At 44.1% G+C, this 23,550-nt stretch overlaps 1 protein-coding gene across 2 annotated transcripts in view; it reads left to right on the plus strand.

Annotated features, from left to right (window-relative positions):
* Positions 1 to 23,550, plus strand: part of LOC146352883 (ephrin type-B receptor 5) — a 182,390-nt gene that overhangs the window by 117,709 nt on the left and 41,131 nt on the right. For both annotated transcript variants that reach the window (XM_084835088.1, XM_084835089.1), the window contains 2 exons: positions 19,041 to 19,196; positions 19,852 to 20,190. In XM_084835088.1, coding sequence (XP_084691214.1) covers positions 19,041 to 19,196; positions 19,852 to 20,190 — 495 coding nt within the window. The remainder of the gene's footprint in view (positions 1 to 19,040; positions 19,197 to 19,851; positions 20,191 to 23,550) is intronic.

A 23,550-nucleotide genomic window follows, 5' to 3' on the forward strand; every position in this document is an offset into this window, starting at 1 on the left:
TTTCTGCGTACTAGCCTCATGTGCCTCTAGCATGTAGATTTGTTCTTCCCATGATACTAATTTATTCCCATCAGCACCACTTGGGAAGCGAGAACCCCACCTGAGAAATTTCACAAGACTTATAAAAAATTATTTGGCTTTTCTTGAAATTCCTAAAAGGTTCTAGCCTGAGGAAGAACCTCCAATTTAACTTTAGGCAAAATCCTGGTGGCAGTCTAAGGAAATGCAGAATCCCTTTCCCACTCCAGGAAATTTCTCAAGCTTCTCTTGGTTTCACCTAAAATTCCTCAGATGTTTTGGGCGGAAGCAAAAATTTCGACATTTACTTTGAATTCTGCTTTAGACAAAATCTGGTGACATTCTCCTAAGTTTTACCTGTGGGGGAATCCTTGCATCTGCCCTCAAATTTTGCTTTAGACAAAATCCACCCTGCTAAAAATCCACTAGTGCTACTAATTAGAAGGCCTTGTGCAGCTATTCTGTCTTTTCCTTTTTAATGGATTTTTGGTGGTAAAAGAAAAGACAGAAGAAGCTGTGGGAAAGCACAGGAGCGTTACAAGCAGAAGATGACATCGTCTGGATGGATAATATTCCATGAATGGGGCAGGGCGATGGTGCCATAAAAGCCTCATCTGGAAATGTCCAGAATCTTGGCTTCTTGTGATTGTGTTGGCTGCCAGCTCTTATAATCAGTGTTTAGGCAGAAATCAACCTTGGATTCATGAAGGGTTCATATTCCCAATAACCAGCAGGCCACCAACCATAGGTCACAGAGGACCATTACTTGATCGGACAAACCAAGCCTCAAACTATATTTCCCCCCGTCCTGTCTCTTTATCTCTCTCAGCTTCACTGTCCTGCTCTCTACCTCTGTATCTCATTCTGCAGCTCTCCACCCCACTTTCTTTCTCCAACTGGCTTTCTTTCTCTCTTCCAGTTGCCCCTCCCTCACAGTGTCTCCTTTTGTTTTGGTTCTTCCTTTTCCTGATCCACCCCCATTGCTCCTCCCTTAATGATGTACTCTGGGAGCTGGTGGAAATTTCCTACCTGATGGATAAACAGGCATAAAGGAGAAGGGGGAGGAGAAATTAGGGGAAAGTGGGTCAGTGGCTCTGAGCATGATCTGTGCCCAACTGAACCGTAGTGGCAGCCTGACACCATGCCAAGCAGTGAAGAGGGGAAAAAAAGACCCAGACAGACCGGAAGGGAGGCACTACCAACCTTGACTTAATGGGAAGAGGCAGCTCTCTGTGCCCCCTGAGGTAATCTAGCTCCGACCTCAAGGTTGCAAGGGCTCAGCTTGTACTGTTGTCTCACCTTGTACATGTGGTCAAGTTGTGCTTTTCCAGTGGTCAGTGCTACAGATTGGCATCTGTTTAGAATACTCTCTGTGGAACAGACTAAGGTCCATCATCCGTCTGTTTCCAAAACAGCCAGGTGGCTTTGGATGTTCCTAAACAGGGCATGCAAGAAACAGCCTTTCCCTGAATCTCCACCCTTTGACTAGGGATGGACAAAGGTGTCTCTCATTTTGTTATTTTTCCAATCTTGTCTCAAACTTTGAGAAGTTTTCTTGTATTAAGTTCAGTTCATCACGAACTTTAAGAATGTAGGTTTTTTAAAGCTTGCATGAAAATTCATATGCATTTTTCTGCACATTTCTTCTAACACATGCATTATTGTAGGCATTTTGCCTAATATACACATTTTTGCAAGCAATTTTCTGAATAGAATGCATATTTAATATTTTCCCTAATATATGCATTTTGGTTGGAGAATTCTATTGCAAAATTCTGAAAAGTGTGAATTTCAAAGGATAACTGAGTTTCCGTTCACATTGTAGTGTAAAATTAAGTACGGTTGCATTAAAATGTGAACTGAACAAATTTCTTCCCCATCCTTAACTTTGGCTACTGGATATTTTATTCACTAACTCCTCTGGCTTCTGAGATTTCGGTAGGCATTGCCCACAAGTGTTCTACCATCTTTGTAACCATATGGGTGTGTAACTTGCTTCTTTAAAGATGAAACCTCAGATTCCTAGGAAGCTGAAATCTACCACTAGTGACACATCCAGTAACTTTTCTGCACTCCCATGGAATTGCAGCCTAAGCACAGGCCTGATTAAAGCCCCATTCCCTTGGGGTGTAATCCTATGCACGTTTAGACAGACAGAGTCCTACAATTCCCAGCATGATCCAGCAAGGCTGGCTGGAGGGATGCTGGGAGTTGTAGGACTTTTTTCTGTCTAACTAAACTTGCATAGGATTGCACCTTTAATTGCTTAAGCCTAGCCACCAAAACCAGACTGGGAGTCCAGGTCCCATCTCCATCTTCCTAAGGCTCCCCAAGTACGGGAACAGGGAGGGGGAGAAGGAGTGCTGAGTGCCATGGCATCAGCAGCTAGCTGGTTCCTCATTAGCCTACCTCAAAATAGGGAGCAAGATGAATGTGCTACTTGGTCTAAAATTGAGAGCCAGTGTGGTGTAGTGGTGAGAGTGTTGGACTGGGAGTCGGGAGATCTGGGTTCTAGTCCCCACCCGGCCATGGAAGCTCACTGGGTGACTTTGGGCCAGTCACAGACTCTCAGCCCAATGTATCTGACAGGGTTGTTGTGAGGATAAAATGGAGAGGAGGAGGATAGTGTAAGCCGCCTTGGGTTCCTTGCAAGAGGAAAAAAGGCAGGGTATAAATGAAATAAATAAATAAATAAATAAATAAATAAATAAATAGATAGAATTGTTCTTTTGCCCCGGAGTAAGGCCTCCTCACAAGTAAAGGCCAGTTTGTGTTTGCAGTTGAGGGCCTATTTGTGGAAGGGAGTCAGGAAATAGTGGGAGAGCAATATATAAAAAGCAGAAGGAGGAGGAGGCTGAGGAGAAAAGAGCTTTGTGATTTTGTATGGTCAGAAAGGGAGCCAGGAGGCAAAAGGTCTGGGCGCGGTTAAAGAGACTTGTTTCCCCACTCCCTACTTCTTCTTCACACTTGCCCAAATAAAAATAGCGCTCAGTGGTTCTGAAAGATATACAGGGTTCAATAAGGTCTCTGGGGCTGGGAGAAGAAAGATCTACAGTTATGGGGCAGCTGCCAAGAATGCTGCTGTGAATGCCCCTGTTGTATGAACTTGACATGCTGATAAAATAAGTGAGGGGGCTTTCTGAAACGGCTTGATGAAATGTACAGGGGAAGCTAGTCTTTGCAATACATAGTGCTTAAGTGGTTTAGGACTTTGTAGGTCACAGCCAGCATTTTGAATTATGCCCAGGAAGCCAGTGGTGCACCACATAAAGACTGGATTTTTAAAAGCAGGGTTTAAATGTCCCTGTGGCAGACATTATCAGCGCTGGTGCAATCTTTAGGGGTCAGTTCCATCTTTTTTTCCTGCCCTTTTGTGTTGGTTCTTAAATGTTTAGGCTGAAAGAGCTTTGGCTATTGGATGGTATAGAAGTGTAATAAATAAAATTAAAGGATGGTACCATTATCTGAGGTGAGGTAGAATTCAAGACAGTTATATTTCTCATGCCTCTTGGTCCTCTGCCTCTCTAGGCACACACAGACCTTTTGCCTCCAGTGCTGTCAATCCACCCCCCCCCCCTTTGACTGAGGTGGGAAATGAAAAATGTAAGTTGCTTGAAATTTTAGGTCACAGTGATTTTTCTCCAATTATCTTTTCATTAGGAAGGTGGGGGAGGGCCTGAACATCTGTGAAACACATTTAATCTCTGCAAATCGGCTTTACGTGTGCTATGATTTCATTTTGCTATTTTTCTTCTTGCCTACCTAGCTGGGCTTTATCAGGAAGTCCAGAGGAACAGAAATATAGATTTCCACCCAAATGATCCCGTTTGTAAAAAATGTAGCTGGGGAAATCACCAAATTATTTCTGTCCTCTTTGACAATAGGTCATCATCTAACTATCCTAGTTTGGCCAGGTCCACTCCATTTAATATTTGTACAAGTGTTCACATTCGCTAGGCATCACTAAATGCCTCAGAAATCACTAAATTGGTTACTGCCCTCAGGCTCACAATTTTAATTAAAATAGAATGAAATAAAAGGAAAGAGTACGTAGAGGAAAAAATAAAACATTTCACTTCTTAGGTAGAATAAGAGATGCTCCTCAGTCCTCCCCTAGTTTGTGCTGATGTTAGGTGTTGGCTTCATAAGGCATGCACTCAGAGAGAGAGAGAGAGAGAGAGAGAGAGAGAGAGAGAGAGAGACTTGTGTCACATTTCAGATGATATCCATGTATTATCTATGGCTGTCACTCAGTTACGACATCTTAATTGATTAATTGTATGTTTTAATCAATTAGATCTGCATAAAGGTTGCATTAATAACAACAATCATTCCAAAGAAAACATACTTCCTTCATTTTTTACTTCATGTGTTTTGAGAAGTTGCCATCTCAGAACGCATTCCTTCCTGTGGCAGTGGATGTGGAAATGCTGCATCTTAAATGAGGCCAGCTGACTATTGTTTGGGTAAAGACTTTTATTAAAAATAACCCATGCTTTTAAAAACTGCTGCCCGATGAATTTGGGATATATTTTAATTGATTATAAGATTATTTATTGATTAATTGATTGAAGCAGCCCTCAGTTGCTAGATACCCTGAGGACATGCACTCTTTCTGTCTATCAAGACACAACTAGATGTTAGATGTTATAACCAACAAGGGGCTGCCATTGAAAACAGTAGTTCTGCATTACATTCCTTTTCCCCTTTCTGTGATGAGAACTTCTCATGTCCTGACAAAATTATGCTATGCTTTCGTCTGCCCACCCCTGCCCCTCTCCTCCTCATCAGCTGCCATTGATGGGAGGGACGACACTCAGCCATCAGGTCACCAGATTATTAATACTACACATTACAGTGGGGGAGGGGAGTCAATGTGGGACTACCATTTTTGGCGGCAGCCCTGCGTTTCTTATAAAATCTGCCCTTGTTGCTATCTAAAGCCATTCTTTCTCTCTCTCTCTCTCTCTCTCATCCTACTCCTAGCTGCTCTTCCAGATTTCCCCCCTCCCTTCCAAACAGGACCATCCTTAGAGCTGCCAGGCATATGGATTTGCCCTACTTTTTCTCATTTCCACTAACGTTCATCAGACCTCGAGAACTGCATCTGAATATTGGAGGAAGGAGACAGCTGGGGGAAGGATGGAGCTATTTCCATCAGCCAAGCATATCAAGTTTTCGCTGTAGCCTTGGCCACATAGATGCAGGTGTTCTCATGCGTAGCAGTGCCATTCAGAGCAGAAAGTATCAGACTAGATGCTTTGAAAACATGGCTGTGTGCACTCTGGGTGGGTAGGGGAATTAAATTTCCATTTTCATTTATTGTCATTTCAAATATTTGTTAGCTTCTTTCTCCCAGTGTGCTCAGGGCAATGCACAATTAAAAAAGCAATCTAAAAGCAAGTAAAACCTGTTTGTAAATTACACTAAAACAGGACAAAGCAGTTGTAAACTGTTCATTAAAGGCTGGAGCTGTTTAAAGGTCAGAAGGAGCCTAGAGTGGGAATTGCTCACGGAGAGAAACATCCAGAAAGAGCGAGAGAAATGCATGTAGGAATAATAATGCCCATCTCCTCTAGGAGCAATGCTAAGCACATGCAACCTTGACACTGGATGAATATCTTGAAATATGCTGGTCCTGCATAGAGAGAGGGAGCCACAGCTCCCATAGGTTGGGAGGGAATGAACAGGAAGAGTCACAGCTGCCTCATCTCTTGAAGCATCAAGAGATTTAAATGTGTCCCTGCAATGTCCCCGTTGCAAGGTGGCAACTCTACATGTGTAAGGCACATGGAAAAGTTGGAGGTGGGATCCTGAGCATGCTATGAAGAATGTCAGGAGGTAGAAGGGTTGGTCAGCCCAGAAATCAGGCACTCCTCCTCCTCCACGCAAAAGAGAATTCCTTGCATGATGTAGGGAGGCTGAGGCAGGCTGGCCAGCAAGGAGAAACCACAGAGACGAAAGATTATCTGCTCATTTATTTGTCTGCAAGACTACAGGAAAACCCCTAAGGGTGGAAGTTGAATTCTACATGGCAGTCCTTTGTGTATGTGCATGCTGTGCGTTGAGCTGGGTGGGAGCTCTACTCTGCCCACTTGCAAGTCCTTGAAGTAGAAGCACAGCTACAAGCCTGGGCCTGTGTATTAAATTCTGGGGGGTGGGGTTTTTTTTTTTCAAGGGGGGGGTGGAATTTTTGTCCATGGAGAGGATTACTCTCCTGAAAATGTCATATGCAGTGGCGTATGGACAACAGAGCTTCGTTTTCATCTCATGCATAATTCTTCATCTGCTGGTGAGTGCTTAGAGGCAAAAGACAGCTGCTCTCTTCTTGCCATTTTCCATCACATGTAACGTCATCACTGCCCCTCCCCTCTTCCTTCCATACAGCAATGTATCACAGCTTGTTTTCTTAGCATCACAAAGGACACACCAGTACAACACAGCCTAATACCTTCTGGGGATTTTTTTTTTCCAGGTACAGGGTGCCTCTTGTGCTCTAATCAGCTCAGGGGCATGCAGGTACATAGAAACTCATCAGGAATTATTATTATTATTATTATTATTATTATTATCAACATTTCTATACCTCCCCATAGCCAAAGCTCTCTGGGAGGTTTACAGAAACTAAAACATTAAATACAATATAAAAAGTTTATAGGCCCAAAGGATTTCTTTGTGGTTGTCAGATCACTGTAGAAACAAACCTAACGATGATTTAAACTGGATATCGCTAACTGGTGACCTGCAAGCAATTCTATCTCACACCCAGTATTCCTTTCAAAAATGTTTTCAGGTTATAAGAAATAGTAACCCCACACTTGAATCCCACATCTCCATTTTTGTATTGTGTTCATAATATGTAAATGTATACATTGTTATGAGTTTGGGCTGCCTTGAGTCCTTTGAATGGAAAAAGGGGGGGGGGAGAGAGAGAGAGAGAGAATGGTGGCTTGCAGTTGCAACTGAGAAAGATTAAGACTGAAGGAAGAGAGAGTGAGAGCTGGGAGTTTCTAGCTGGAGTTAGCTGAAACTGGGGTACAACCTCTGGGGTGGGGAGAGGGGCTAGGAGAAGGAAGGCTGAAACAGCACTGGCTCCCTGGGTGCAATAGCAGCATTGTTCCCCATGGTGAACATTCTCATTTCCCTTTTTTCACATGGTTGGCTCTGGTCAAACAGGTTTTGTAAGCAACATGAGTTGCAGTTCTCATACGTTGAGATCCAAACTACATGTGTGCTGTTTATTAAACACACACTTGCCCGTTCATGTGTGAAGTGGAAGTGGGGGTCTACTTTTATATCAAAATGGGTGTGCAAGGGAGGAGAACTAACCCTGCCCCTCTCCCACCATGGGTGCTTTGAGTTGGTTTTCCCCAGCCCAGCTTGTTTCTGGTGGCTGGGCTGGGCTGGGCTGGGCTGGGCTGGGCAAAAACAGCTTCAAGTGTCCAAGTGTGACAAGGTAAGTGAGGGAGGGGCAGGTTTTGCTTCCCTCCCCCAAACACTTGTGTTGATATAAAACATAGATCCCCCCTCTTCTTGATAGCGAAATGGGAAATTCCACCATGCCACCTTGAAAAATACAGCTTCTCTCAAATCTAAAGCCCAATGTATACATTGCAGAATGGGAGCCAGTTCCTTGCAGCCAAGTCTCCAGTTTCTCCTGTAGCATCTGTAAGGAGCCACATGGGTCTGCCAAATAATTTGGCTCCTTCTTACATAGGGATGTATGAGAATTTCATTTTTGCTTACGAAACAGGCAGGCATGCCCTGTTTGTAATTCAGAACGCAATCACAAGGGTGAGCGCACATCCACCAAAAACATTCATAAATTGCCAAATGTGCCCGTGTTCGATTAGTGCAAATATTCCCCATAGACTGGATCTGCCCCACTTTAGTCTCTGAAGGAAATTTGTGCAAATTAGGAAATTTGCACTAAGTTCACATTCGATCGCTGCTTGATTTGTGCAGTTTCCCATTCATGCAGAGCGAGAATGATCACAAACGGGAATCAGGCGCGAGACGAGGAGCAAGCTGATGTTCAGAGAATTCTGGCGATCTCAAACATAGCTCCTTTGCCCATCCTTGTTCTTACAACGGCATCAGCCTCCTTGTGTGGAAATATGCTTTAAAATAGCCACTTGTCTGGATGGGTAAAAATTGCACCTAGGCAACCAGATGAAGAAGCTTTACAAACATTGGTTCTTTTAAGTCACAAATGACTGACTGCTCGGGCCGGCAGGCTAGTAAAAAAATATTATGGGCTAGTAACTTGCATGGACTTTTATGCAAGGCTGTGGGTAGCATAGGAAGGAACCACAAAATGCCAGCAAAGCTCTATGGGCTTATACGAACCTAAAGCCAATTAATACATCACAGAATGGGAGCCGCTTCATTGTGGTCCAGTCTCATGCTGCTCCTGTGGTATCTGTAAGGTCAGCATCTGTAAGGGGGCACACGGAGAGGGGCCATGGCTCAGTGACAGCGCGTGTGCATTGCATGCAGAAGGTCCCAGCTTCAGTCCCTGGCATACTCAGGTAGGCTTAGGAAAAACTCCTGCCTGAAATCCTGGAGAGCCACCACCAGTCAGTGTTGATAGTACGGGCTAGGTAGACCAGTGGTCTGACTCAGGATAAGGCAGTCGCCTGTGCCCACCGTATTCTGAATTTTCAGGGGACAGTCGGTGCTTTCTTATGCTGAAAACCTTCCTCCTGGAGAACTTGTGAGTTCAACTTACATCGCAGATTTGATAGCTTTGTATACACCCACAGATATTTGTTGCCCTTTGGGGTATCAGGGTGTTGCCCTGTTATGTGGAAGATCTACATCACTTGGCCAATACAACCGCTGGAGCAGAGCTGGAGCAAGAGTTGTGAATTGTTCCAGCTGAGTGTTTTGGCTTGGATGCAGACAGGAATCTTGGAAAGGTGTGGCTTATTTCATGCCCACTTGATCTCTGTCATTATTGATTAATTACATCATGTTGGGGAGACTAACCTTGTTTGTCACCTAACTGTAAAGCTTCTTTACATGAGAGGATGTCTCCACCTTGTCTGAAGGAAGCAGTGTTCCCATTGGTTACTGAGGAAATCCTCATTAGATCCAGTTAATTTAGGTAACTCTCAACCAGCCCCTATTTTACCTTTTTCTAGATGAGATGATTGAGCAGATGGTGGCCTTGTAGCTCCAGTTCTCCACAGAAGAAGCTGGTCTTTTAAAATTATTTTCAGTGCATATTTAGGCCAAACAAGTCCCGGTGTACAGTCTGTAACTGTCAATAAAAAGTAGGTGTATAACCCTGGATAAATGTATATGGCAAACCATGAAGGGGTGGTGGAGGTAGGCTGGAGTTGCCAGTGGATCACTTTGTAACGCAGCTTAGTCTGCCCTTCTGCTCCTCTGATAAAACTGGGTATCAACCAGTTGCAACCCAGACAGTCCCCCTGTAGTTTTCAATTTGCCAAGGCCTCTCCCCGCTCCGTGTGTGTGCGTGTAAAAATTCTCCTAGAGTCCTGCTTACTATTGCAGATGAAATTTGAGAGTTGTGGACAATAAGTTCAGAGGAAAATTGAGTGGGAGAGAGCTGTAATGAATTTAAAACTACAGGTGGAATCTCCACTTTACAACCTGTCAACATGACTTGTCAAGTAACAAATAGTGAGTCAGTTTCTGACCAGTAAATTGTCTTCCTTCCTGAATTGCACTTCTTGCTGATGATCAAATTCTAGGGTTGTTGTTTGGCTGGCACTCAAACCCTCCCATGTATTTGAAATGAAACTGGTATCAGTCCAAGTGAATAGTACTTACAGAGTACTATTATTTATCGGGTCACGTTTCCCAATAGAGCAGTCCTTTTATGCCTTTCATGGATCCATGGCACCCCCTGTGTAGAATTGTAGAGATAGAGGAGCTGCATTCCTGACCTCAAACACGCAGACAGCCCTTAGAAGTAATCCAAACAGCAACCATAGCATAATGCTTTGGTTAGGGCCAACTAAAAGTAACAGCTGGTTAGCTGGCTTCTGTAAAACTCAAATTCATCTTATGACTTGAAGCTGGTTCTACTAAAGAATTACACTACTGCTACTGTTTGGATTATTCCAGTCTTTGTTCATTATACTGCTATCTAAATTAATTTTTATTGGATTAATGTTAACAAGTTTCCTTCAGCCAATAATGGCCCAGTTAAGAAGGATTTTCACTTCAGCTGTTTTCAGTGGGCAGCCAAGCATTATAATATAATATGCATTATATTTGGACCAACTGGCTTTGGAGGGAAGGATGAATCAGTCTATTTCCACTTCATGTCATTTTGACACATTTTCACCATTATGTGTCGTATCGAAACTGCACTGGGAAATTTGGAAGTACAAAAGCCGGTGAAGAACTAAGTTCCCCCTCTGCGTATTAGTCTGGGAGGTGCAGATGGGGCTGGTTCTTATTGGAATTCACAAAGACAGAATTCCTCAAGCATTTCTAAGAGTAGCTACCCACAAAATCCTCACTTTTCATACCAGAAGCGATTATGGATTCTTCACTACTTTTCTGAGGCTGGAGACAGTAGGTGACGGTTTTATCATCAAATAATTGAATATAGTATCAGTAAACTATCATTTCTCGTTGTGTCTCATTTCTCATTTTGTCTCGAGCGCCATGGGTATTGTAGGCTTTTGAGCCTCTACAAAATGTGCCAAAGCTGCACACAAAGAGAATGAGTGTGGACGCTGTGGGCGATTATGCCATTATCACGCCGCCGTCAACGTCATTCAATTTGACAGAAAAGAAATTGCTTCAAAAATAAATTCAGTGGTGACAGAAATTTCAGAGAAATTGGGTTTGGGTTTCTTGTGCTTACCTTACTTCAGAGGTGGCCAAGGACTGTGTGCAAGTATCCTGTTTCTCATAGTACAATCATCTCTCCAGCAGTCTGTAGCCTTCTTGGCTCCCCATGCTCAGGGAAAGGCAACATGAGGTCATTCCTCCCATAGGGCTTTTTTTTCAGATCAGGAAGTGCAGGCAGCTTGGGAGGCTGCAGAGCAGTCGGGAGATGTGTAATAGAAAGAACACAGCACTACGATCACCTTGCAGTGATTAGCGAAGCTCAAAAACACCACAAAAATAAATAAATGATAAAATACTCTAAGAATGAGGCAGAACAATCGAAGCCCTTTTCATGGGAAAAGAGAACTTTCAAGAAACTGGAAGACAGATTTTGGCACAGCACTAGCTCCACTGCTTCCCTGGAGCTGGACACGACACAACACTCCCCACCACCACCACATCCACCTCCATTGTGGAGGATGCAAAATGGGGGCCAGTCTGCCAACACAATTGATGCTGTTGCCACTTGCAGTGGCAGCACAAAACCCTCCCAAAACTTTACCAAAAAAAAGAAAGAAGTTGCGCTACAAACCCCTGCCAATGGTGAGCCCTACCTATAAGAAAATTGTCCCCCCAATTTCTCTGCCCACAAATAAGGTGGAGAATTTCAAGAGGCCATTTGCACACAGCTCTAGATTATATATGAGTTCGATCACAGCAGAAGCTGGGTCTTGGGTAGCCGGCTCAGGTCGACTCAGCCTTCCATCCTTCCAAGGTCGGTAAAATGAGTACCCAGTTTGCTGGAGGAAAGGTAGTCACAACTGGGGAAGGCAATGGCAAACCACCCCGCTATAGTCTGCCATGAAAACGCCAGCGTAAGCAGCATCCCTCTAGGGGTCAGTAATGACCTGGTGCTTGCACAGGAGGAACTTTCCTCCCCCCCCCGCCCCGATTATATATACATATGCTTGGGGTGGGATTGTGAACACTGAGGTCAGGAATTCGAAATGCAAAAAGTACAGATAGTGTTAATTACTGTAACATTAGCCATTCACAAAACATTGTTGAATGATAATACAGATATCACTGAATTGGTAAAGAGATTAACACATCTCCTTGTTCAAACACAGAAAAACAGAGTTGAGTCTTTTGATGAATTGTACTTCAGCAATTTCACATTGATATTTGTCTTTGGTTTGTTCTGGTTTGTTCAGGAATGGTCACTTTAAGGTCATCTTGGAAGTGTCTTGGAAAGTTGAAATGTTCCCACACTGTTTTTTGAATATTGCCATTTCTGATGTCAGATTTGGGTCCATTTATTCTTTTGCATAGAGACTGGCCTGTTTGTCCTAAGTAGAGTATTGTTGGCAGATGACAACATATATCACATTGGAAGATAAGCAGGTGTATAAATCCCAAATGTTGTGAATGATGTTATTAGGTCCTGTTTGGGGACAGAGATCGCATCTGGGTCTATCACAGGGTCTCGTTTCTGTGTGGGTATCTCTTTCATGAGGTCTGTTGCTGCTGGTGAGTATGCTTTCTAAGTTGGGCAGCTGTCTGCAAGCGAGTACAGGCCTACCCACAAGCTCTGTGAGAGAGAAGTGTCATTGTCCGGGATAAGGGATAGGGCGTAGCTCATTTGTGGTATGTTTGAGTGGTTTTAGCTGCAAACTGTAGGTGACAACAAGTGGTGTTCTGTTGCTTTCTGTTCTGCGCCTGTCTGTCTAGTAGATTATTCCTGGATACCAGACTGACCCCGTTGATCCGCTTTTTCACTTCATTGGGTGGGTGTTATAGTCTGAGAAATGCCAGATTTAAATCCTTAAGTTGTGAGTCTCAGTCTGATGAGTTGGAACAGATACAGCTGTATCATAGGGCTTGGCTATAGATAGTGGATTTTGTGGTGTGTTCTGGATGCAGGCTGGAAGCATGTAAGTATGTGTAGCGGTCTGTATTATTATTATTTATTATTTATTTCATTTCTATACCGCCCAGTAGCCGAAGCTCTCTGGGCGGTTCACAAAAATTAAAACCAAACAACACACAATAAAACAATTTAAAATATATAGAACATTAAAACCACAATATAACAATACAACCACAATAAAACCTAGCAGCAGTACAGGAGTTTAAAATACAGATTTAAAACAGCAAAGATAAAAATTTAGAAAGTCTGTAGGTTTCTGATATAAGGTGGTGCTTATATATCCATTATGTAGTTGTATAGTAGTGTTCAAAAAGTAAACCTGATGCATGGACTGGTTGAGGCTCAGGTTGAAATTACTGAAATCCTGCTGGAACTTTGTCAGTACAAAAGTGGCAGGGTTTGGTGGCCAGATGTGCTGTAGCATCAGCAGCAATGATATCCCTGAAGACTTGTAGTCCGTCTTCGTGGAGGATGTTGGTGTAAAGAATCCATGTTAGCTGGGGCAGTGTTTGCTGTGCAGTTGTCAGTGGATTGTAGTTTCCTCAGTGGTATCCTGTATGTAACTTGGAGTATTGGTGGTATATGGCCTGAGAATGGAAGACACATAACCAGACACCCCACTTGTGATAGTACCAAAAATGGGAAAATTGAGAAACTGAGGGAAACTGAAACTGACAGACTCATCCAGGCCTAATATCAATGCTTATTAGATGGAAGCTACTTTGAGAGCCTGAATGGCTTAGTGGGGTGTATATTTTTAAAGAAGGAAGTTTCCTGGCAAGTCCTCCCCTTCTCCTCCGAGTCATGTACCTTTCTCCCTCATGCAAGGTTCCCTCCTGCTGACCTTCGGATTGTCACGTCTCTTGAGGCTCAGACCTGGAGAGGCAGGGGGTGGGCCACACCCCGAGACCTGGCACTGGTAGCCCACCACCACCACCACCCTCAGCTTCTCACAGCTGAGAAGCATCAGCTGGATCATGCTCTAAGTACATAAGTATATATCTGTGTTGTGCTGTTTCTTTATTTCTCATCCCCTGCAGCTCAGATCTTTTGGATCCTTCAGTCCACACTATGCTAATCCTCATGCCACCCAGGTCCCAGTGATTCCATTTGAGGTGGCCCCTCCTTGCTACAGTTACCTCCACAGGCTTAAGAACCATCTTGGCCTGAGCGGGAGAGAGAGAAGGTAGAGGATAAGGACAAGAGTCCTGCTGGATCTGATGAAAGACCTGTTTAGTCTGGCATCCTGTTTCCCACAGTGGCCAACCAGCTGCCTGTGGGAAACCTCCAAGTAGGACATGGGTACAACAGCACCCTTCCACTCCTGTTCCCCAGGTGTACACTAGTATACTGCCTTTGATACTGGAGGTAGCATATAGCCATCAGGACTAGTAGCCATTGATAGCTTCTCCTCCAGGAATTTGTCTAATCCCATTTTAAAGCTAAGTTGGCCATGACCACATCTTGTGGTAGTGAATTTCATAGTTTAAGAATGCACTTTTGTCTTCCCTGAATTTTCCACCATTCAGCTTCATGGGAAGACACCAGATTCAGCTTGTCAGATAAACTGAGTGAAGACAGCAGCATGGAAAAAGCAGGCGAAGGCATATGCATAAGTTCTTGTTTAGCCTGTGGCAAGCAGGGATGGTAACTACCACAAACAAAGTTTTGCAACCCCGGTATTTTTTTTAATTGCACATCATCTTGGGCACCTTTTTAGTGGAGTGATTAATAAACAAACAAACAAACAACTCTGGAGAAAATTATATTTGCCTTGTGCCAGGACTCTTCTTTCCTTCTCAGTTGTGTGCCATCTGGGAACATGGGAGGCAGCTGTCTGGTTATGCCCTAAATTTCTATGTTATTAGGGTACCTAAAACCTCCACAAAATGTGTGAAACGTCTTTAGCTGCTGACTCTAGAAAAATGTATTCATTTTTCTTTTTTCATTCCTATTTTTCCAGTCTCTCCCCCACACAAACATGTTCCAGTTACGAAAAAAAGAAAATGTATGCAGCAGTGAAGAGAAACAAAATGAAAGTTTGATCGTTTGCCAGCAGCAACATTTGCAAAACTGGCACTTGGGGGAGAAAATCACATGAACTGGCACACCCATCCCAAAGTGTAGGATCTCAGAAGAGTCATGTTTTTACCTGACTTAAAACTTTTTACTGTCTATAAATCACACTGAACTTCTGAACTCTAGTGCATATTTTGAATCTTCCTGAGCAAAATTATTGAGTATATGTATGTCCTCCTTCCATCATGGAACTGAAAACAGCTTACATGGGATTGCTAGGCAATCTTCCATCCAGGAACTGACCTGACCCAGTCCTACTCCCAGCATAATTTATATTCACCTCTGCAGTTTTAGAACTTCAATATGTTCTGAAAACATAATTTTTAAAACGTCAAAATGTTGGTCCCATCACTAATTTTCAAGGATGGCTAGCTTCCTCCTATCCCTTTTTTCCACTCAAAATTGTGAATTTAGCAAAACCAGTTCCAAAAATTGTTTTCAAAACTACCAAGCAAAACCTGTAATTCATAGAATAGAATAGTATAGTAGGGTTGGAAGGGGCCTACAAGGCCATCGAGTCCAACCCCCGAAGGAGAATCTGCGAAGGAGAATCTGTCTCCCAGCATCTAAGTTTGAGGCTGCAGTTCTATACCTACTTATCTGGGAGCAAGCCCTATTGAACTCAGTGGGGCGCTTACTTCTGAGTAGATGTGAACTGTGAACATTGTTCCTAGAAACCAGAAGAGTGGATCCTAAAGCAAAGATCATGGACCTGAGAGAACTACTAGTAGAGGGAGAATTTACAGTATGTCTATAAAAACCATGCATTATGCAATCCTATCCTGAATCTTATTTGTTTTGTGGGCAACTTCTGACCCTCCAGATACTTTGGCCTACAATTCCCATCAATCCTAGCCAGCATAGCCAATGGTGAGGGATCATAGGAGTTGTAGCCCAAAATGTCTGGAGGGCCACAAGTTGCCCCACCCTGTTAGAAGGCTTGGCAGTGTTCACATCTTGCATGTGCCCAGCATATGCATTTTATTTGTTTATTTATTTATTGCATGTATATCCTGCCTTTTTTCCTCCAAGTAACCCAAAGTGGCATACCTCCTCTGCATTTTATCCTCACAACAACATCCCTGTGAGGTAGGTTGGGCTGAGAGTTTGTGACTTGCCCAAAGTCACCCACTGAACTTGAAAACATGACTCTTCTGAGATCCTACACTTTGGGATGGGTGAGCGGGAACTAGAACCTGGATCTCCCGATCCCAGGCCAACACTTGAACCACTACACCACACTGGCTCTGTAGATGAGAACAGATGATAGGTACACACACTTCTTATTGACACGGATTGTCAGAAAAGAAAAAGACATTTGTTCTCACAATCTAGGGTCCTTCAGGCTCCCAAGTTCACAAGCAGAAGGTCCTTTCTTATTGAATGATATACATACTCAGAAGCATATGGGCAGAGACTCCTAGGTGTTAAACTTGATTTGCTTTATTCAGTGCACTAGATTGCTGAGGAATAGAATGCACAGTTTCCCATGCTTCTGGCATGAGCTTATATATCCTGGTTTGGAATACATGAGTCAGCTTTCAGGATACGTATTAAACTTACCTCCACGAGCTTCCAGGAAGCAAGTGACACAGTCAAAGGACAATAATTCTCAAATAACGAAAAAGCGGATTCTTGAGCAGAAAGCCTGAGCAATGCTTTCTGCTCACCAGCAAATTTTGATATTCATTTGAGGATATAGTGGAAGAGTCTTCAACTATTTTAACTAGTTTTGAAAGACTAGTTTTATGGGAATTGCCCAGTTTCAGACTGTCTCTCTCCAAAGACACCTTTGCTATGTGCATGACCTAAGGGAAGAAAGCTTTTTGATCTTCACAATTACCTCTGCAAGAACAACTAGAATAGACTGTCTTCAGCAAACAGTACCCTCAGCTAAAATAAACTTTGATTACACAAGACAATAGGATCTTGTGTGCTTGACAGAAACTCTGGTTTTGGCATTCTGATAGCCTTTTCTGACAGGCAAAACTAGAAACTTCTGGCTTCAGGTCAGACCTGGACCAGCCATAGGACTTACCAAATATAGTAAGACTATAGTGCAAAAGTCTGTAAATCCAAATGTATGCTCCATGTGGATAATAAAGAGCTGAAAGTTCTTTGTAGATTTTTTTTGTCTTGAACGTTCAGACTTGTGGAGGTTTTACAACTCCCCAGCCCTGGTGTGATTGCTGTTACCAACAGGACCAATCACACCTGGGCTTCCATGTTTATATTTTTTTTTTACCCCCAAGAGTATTGCTTTTTGTGGGGTGGCCTTAAGCCTTTCCAGATGCAAGGCCTCAGTGGTGCAGCTAGGGCCAAAGTCTGGGGCCCTGCAGTTCAGGGGCCCCCCAAGTGACCACCCAGAGAGTGACAAATGATGGGGTCATTGGCAAACAGGCACGGTGTCAACACCTGAGCTGGCATGGACGTCCCAAGGTGCACTGGGACTGACTCTGCTTGCTGCAGCATTGTTTCTTTCCTCCTATTTAAAAAAACAAAAACAAAACGTTTTCTAGTTGGGGCAACCGATTGGGCACGTAAACTATACTGCCACGTAGACTCTGCTTTGCACGTGCTGGAATAGTCCTTAGTTTGACACAGTAAAGCCTTCAAGCAGTCTTATGCAGCTGCCAGAGATGAACACATTATGCCTGTCCTGGCCCATAGGCACAGCCCCTGCCATGGTGACCCCCATAGCCCCTTGGGTCTGTCCACTTCATTATCCTGGGGGGGGGGGGCTGCCTAGCAGAAGAGGGGAGGGGTATAACTCTTTCCCTCAGACTGCTTCCTCCTGGCTTCAAACTCTCTTAACTGCAAAACTATCTCCTTGTTAAGAAAGTCTGCCATGTAGTGACTGAATGTGGTACTGCAGGCCTCAACCTCACAGAAACATTTAAATTAATTATGATCAATACATTTTTTAAAAAAACAAATAACCCTAAGGTGAACACCTGTAAGGTCCCCTTAGTCTGCATGCCAAGTTTCAGGTGTCCAGGTTTCATGGTCTTGGAGGACATACAAACAAACGTATGGATGTTTCATAACAATTGAATGTACGGTTTTTGAGTCCATCAAGGACATAAAAACAAACACTTCCTTTTATATAAATAGAAAATTATTCTTTTCTACCTAAAAGCAGTGTTTATTTGCAACTACATGTGCTTAACAGGACAGCAGAAGCAAACCCCGTTTTATTCCAGTAATCATGACAGTGCTATGATTTAAATGAGTTTAAAATGCAAAACTGCACATGCTCAGAGTATTTTTCTTTTTATCTGGGTTGACAAACAGGTTTTTTGTTTTGTGTTTTTGCTCCAACATCAGGAATGTAGAAGCAGTTGTAAAACATGAAATGCCAGTGGGGGGTGGGGGAAGAAGAGAACTGTACATTGTATACTTCACAACCGAAGTAACGCCCAAGGCCATCTAAAGGCATGTAGGCATAAGACCCCTAAGTCCAGGGTCTAAAAGTACTGAGCTGCCTGCCTTTAATCCCAACCTTTTAAATCAGGTATCATATATATCATTTCTACTTTAACTAGATCTGGCTGTTTAGGTCTGACCTTCACTCTCTTCCTGCCTTCCCTTTCTCTTTATGTCAGGCTTTCTCCTTTCACCTTCTCTGGCCCACCTTACGCCAGGACATGATTTAGCTTTTGATCTTACCTACCAACTGAAGACTAACAGACTAGAAGTGCAGTTGGTTCTTTTCCTGTCTGATGGTTTTTACAGTTCTGTCATCTGTTGTGGCCAACTCATTGGAAGGGTCATTTTTGTTTGCCAGTCGTGTCCAACTCTAGGGGGTGGCACTCATCTCCATTTCTAAGCCGAAGAGCCGAAGATGCTTCCGTGGTCATGTGGCCGGCATGACTGAACACCCAGGTGCACGGAACGCTGTTACCTTTCCCGCCGAAGTGGTACCTATTTATCTACTTGCAATTTCTTGCTTTCGAACTGCTAGGTTGGCAGGAGCTGGGACTGAAGATGGGAGCTCACTCCGTCACGCAGCACTTGGGTCTCGAACTGCTGTCCTGCCAACCTTCTGGTCCGCAGTTCAGCGTCTTAACCACTAAGCCACCGCGGCCCCTTTTGTTTGCTAGTAGGCTGGAAAATAGAACCAACAACATGAAAGGATCGTTGTTGGCCTACTGCGTTTTAACAGGTATATCCCTTTTGTCCACCTCTTTATCTGTAGCTTGCACCATTGGCACCTTCAAGGCATTGGTGGGAGATGCCCCCTGCAGCCCTTGCCCTCCCCACAGTTATTCTTCCACACCAGGCTCCAGTGAATGTGCCTGCTTGACCCGATACTACCGTTCGTCTTCGGACATCTCTGATGCCCCCTGCACCAGTAAGTAGCTGAGAATGAGAGGGATTAAGTGGGGTTGCCTTTCCTCCCTTTCTTTGACTCCTGCTTCCTTCAGCCCTCACTTAGGTCCCTTGCATTCTCCTTCTGTCCTGGTCCCAGAATTGGTCCGTCCTATCTTCCTTTTCCTCAGCTTCCTCCATAACGCCTTCCCTTGTTCTTCTTTCTTCTGTTTACTGCCTCAGGCCAGTCCATCCTTCCTTCCTTCCTTCCCCGCTCCTCTCCTGTCCAGTCCTATCCACCTGCGGCCCATCCTTAGGGCTATATTTCCATGCACATTCCTTTGAGATCCGCTCATTCACACGTGGGGAGGTTCTTACAGAAGATACAATTCTGTGACCAGGGGCAGTGTGTGATTCTTCATCCATATGCTGCTGTTTTTTTCACTGTGGTTTGTTTGTCTCCTTTTAAGGAGGTATCTGGAGAGCAAACTGTTTGTTGGCAATGTTTGAGGCATAGGATTATCGGTATAGAATTTTACCCTTCTGATGTCATGGTATCAAAACTTTGCTTGAAATGTGTTGGGAACAATATGAATCTTTTCAGTTTGTTCTTGGCTGTCCACTTTTTGCTCTTGCCTGCCTTCTCATGCTTTCTGTTGCCTCTGCTTTCCAGGGTTTCATTCTCTGCTTTTTTGTAGGCACCCCATCAGCCCCCCGCGACCTCAGCTATGAGATTATTGGATCCAACGTCCTCTTGACCTGGCGCCTCCCGAAGGACCTGGGTGGCCGAAAGGATGTTTTCTTCAATGTCATCTGCAAGGTGTGCCCGACTGGGTCACCAGGACCTTGCGTGCGTTGTGGGGACAGCGTCCAGTTTGAGCCACGTCAGGTGGGGCTGACAGAGAGCCGGGTGCAAGTCTCCAACCTCCTGGCTCGTGTGCAGTATACCTTTGAGATCCAGGCAGTCAACCTCGTGACTGAGCTGAGCCCAGATTCTCCGCAGTACGCTGCCATCAATGTTAGCACTAGCCAGTCAGGTGAGGAGCACCCTGGGTTGATCCCCATTCTTTTTCCCCCTGTTTTAACTTCCCGCTCTTGTTCCACTTTTCTGCTGGCATTCAGACCCTTCTGTGAGATAAAGCAATGTGAGGCAGTTCCTCGGGTATTAAGTGTGGCAGTGTGGGAGACAGCCTATCTGAGCCACGGGGCATAATCCACCAGAAAACGTTCCTGCACAAGCCGCCAGAAAATAAACAATGCCCTTGTACAGCTTCCATTCATTTAGATGGAGCATACATAGGAAGACCTCTCGGCAGATTGTGACCCATTTAATTAGTGTGTAGGGAGAGCTGGTGTGGCTAAGTGGCTAAGAGGCTGAGCTACAAATCAGGAAGCCCCTGGTTTGACTCTCACCTCTGCCATGAACTCTCTCCAGGTGGAATCCAACAAACCTCTCAAAACTCAGACTGAATTTGGCCAAATCCTGACCTTCCTTACAGAGCTGTTGCAAGCATTGCACCAAGAAAATGTATACGAGGTAGAGATGAGCCAAATTGGGCGTGGGGGGGACACTAATTGCCCCCTTGAAATCCTCCCCACCATGCACCTTGAATTATCTTCTTGTGTGTCCCTTTGGAGCCACAGAAGAAGGAAGGCAACTGAAGCAAGCTGCCCCTTCCCTGTCTTCCCCATGGTCCCCAGCATGGAGTGGGAAGGGAGAGAGCATTACCCAGTTGCCTTAGTAATTGTGCAGCTTAGGCAATTGGGCCACTACTCCCACCTGCCCACACTGTTCTGGGTGGTGTGTACAGTGCCAAAAGGTAGTGGGTGTCCGTTGCCTAATCCAGTACACAGACACCCTTGTCATCTGGTGCTGTGCACTTCTCGCAGCACAGGAAGGAGTTAGGCGACTCTCCCTAGCCTCGGACTCTGTGTGCAACTTGCATCACACCCCAGATAGGCAGGCTGCGTTGTCTATATGTTTAGGCAAACTGGATGAGTGAGGATGGGGGTGACCCTGCGTTGCAAGGCAATGCAGGGAATTCTCCTGGCCCAACAGCATAACAGGCAGACTTCACTCCTGTTCATATCTTCTTTCCCCCACCAAATTTGGCAAATGGGAGGGGGGTTATCTTTCCAGCCTGTAAAAAGGCCTCTGATAAGATAGGGCTGATGTTTTGGCTCAGTTGATAATATGAAGCAATTTCAGCACTCTCAAATCCTATATCAATAATAACAAATAATAATTAGGGTGGTGCTATTTGGAATGTGTGCCTTAGGCATCAGAATACCTTGGTGCCACCCTGACTGGCATTAAATACTCAGGCCACCATAAGACTATTTCTACTACTAATACTTTAACATTTGTGTCCAGGCTCGATGGCCTTGTAGGCCCCTTCCAACCCTACTGTACTACTACTATTCTATGATTCTATCACACTTTCAGGAATTCAAAGCACTTCACATGTATTACCTAGATCAGACTTCCTCAACCTGGTGCCCTCCAGATGTGTTGGACTGCAGTTCCCATCATTCCCAACCAGTATGGCATTGGTTGGGGAAGGCTGATCTAGATGTAATCCGTACAACAATCTTGTAAGGTAGGCCAGCATTATTATCCACCATCTTACAGATGGGGGGATTGAGGCCGAGAGAGGGTGGCTTGCCTAAAGCCACCTAGTCAGTCGTAGCAGAGGTGAGATTTGAACCAGGGACTTCCTGATCCATAGTTGAGTCTCGTAGCTACTACACTACATTGGCTCTCACTGTAACCTTTTGTGCTACATTCTTGTTGTTTTGTTGTCTTCGAGTCACTGCTGTCCCCTTTCTCCCCTTCTCGTCACAATAGCCGGGGGGGCGGTTCTCGTTTTCCCTTGGCAAAGATACCAGTTTAGCAAATGCTCTGAGTAGCCAATGGAGTTGTCATCAGAAGCAGGAGGTGGTCTGGAAGAGTGGAAGACGTCGCCAGCCACAAGGAGCAGGAGCCTCACTGTGACAAACAGAATCCCCTGTTGGGCTTTGGCAGGGGGCCTTTGAGCACCAAGCCTGATGCAGGAATAAAGAGCAGTTGGGCACCTTTTTAAATTCTCTGGCTGTGTCTGTACAGCAGCTCTCCCTACAGCTCATATAACAGTGCAATGTTAACACATCTGTGGGGGTGCAGGGAGAGTAAGGATGCTGGAAATGTCTGTGTTCTCCCATTCCCAGAGCAAAAACTGCATTTTTATTTTTGTTGATAAGTATTATGAACTTTTTGGTCAAAACCACAAAACATCTCCATATCAGTTTAATTATGCAATCTGATATATAGTTAAACCACTTACACATGTGATGTTCAGCAGTGATTCGGATCTACATTACACTGCTGTCTGAGCTTTTGAATGGGGAACATGATACACAATTAAGCGCTTAGGTGGTAAGCCCTCTCACCCTTTTACACCCGGTGGGTATTGTACACCAACCTGGTATTCAAAAGGATAGAGGGCTGTTTATACCTTCTTTTAATAATAAATAAATCCATATTTCTGACCAGTTCGGTGGTTCTACATGCTAACTATTGTTATAAAAAATTCAGTTTCTCTGTTAACTAGCTATGCATATCAAAGTCACAAATTCCTTCTGCTTTTTTTTTTAATTATTAAAGGAAACAACTATTCAGTTTGGTTGCTAACACTGCTATAGTTATGAGGTATACAAAAGTAACTACAACAAATTGTCTTTCAACACACGGCTTTTTGCCATTTAAACTTGAATACATGCTGTAGTTAGCCTTTAAACCTTGCAAAACTCTTGATCCCATCCCCCACTGAAATCTGAAAAGGTATAACTGAAGTGTACATACAGTGCACAGCAGTGATTTGGATTGGCACTGCCTGCCCTTTTGAATGGGAGCTATAATATGCAAGTAAGCCTATGTCTAATGCTATTATGGAGGTAATCAGCAACAATGGCTTTGATCCACTTTGCAAAAATCATATCTGCTTTTGCAGATAAGTGTGCCAAGCATTCTGTGCATGCATGCAGGAAGGTGCCAATATCTGAGAATATCAGGGGACAGGTTTCACACATCCCAAGTGAAACAGTGCCACAAGGAGGGAAAAGTACAATTCAGAGGTTCATTCAGGAGGTGCCCTCCATCTCCTGCTTACCACTGTTACTTTGTCTGACTTTCTGCTACCTTTGAGTTCCTCTTCTCTCTCAACTTTCTCATTTACCTTTTCTATGTCACAGTTGCTCTCCTTCGTCTCCCAACTGCCTTTTGTCTTGTCTCTTCTTTTTCCTGCATCTTTTCAGTTCCCATCAATTTCTGTCCTTGGCAACCCATATTTCACAGGATTTTAAAACAAATGTTACAATGATGTATCAGCCTGTCTGTCTCCAAAGAAAAAGCATATGAA

This window comes from Heloderma suspectum, chromosome 2 (genome assembly GCF_057233095.1).
Source record: "Heloderma suspectum isolate Gila_16-S chromosome 2, 16-S_ref, whole genome shotgun sequence".
NCBI lineage: Eukaryota > Metazoa > Chordata > Lepidosauria > Squamata > Helodermatidae > Heloderma > Heloderma suspectum.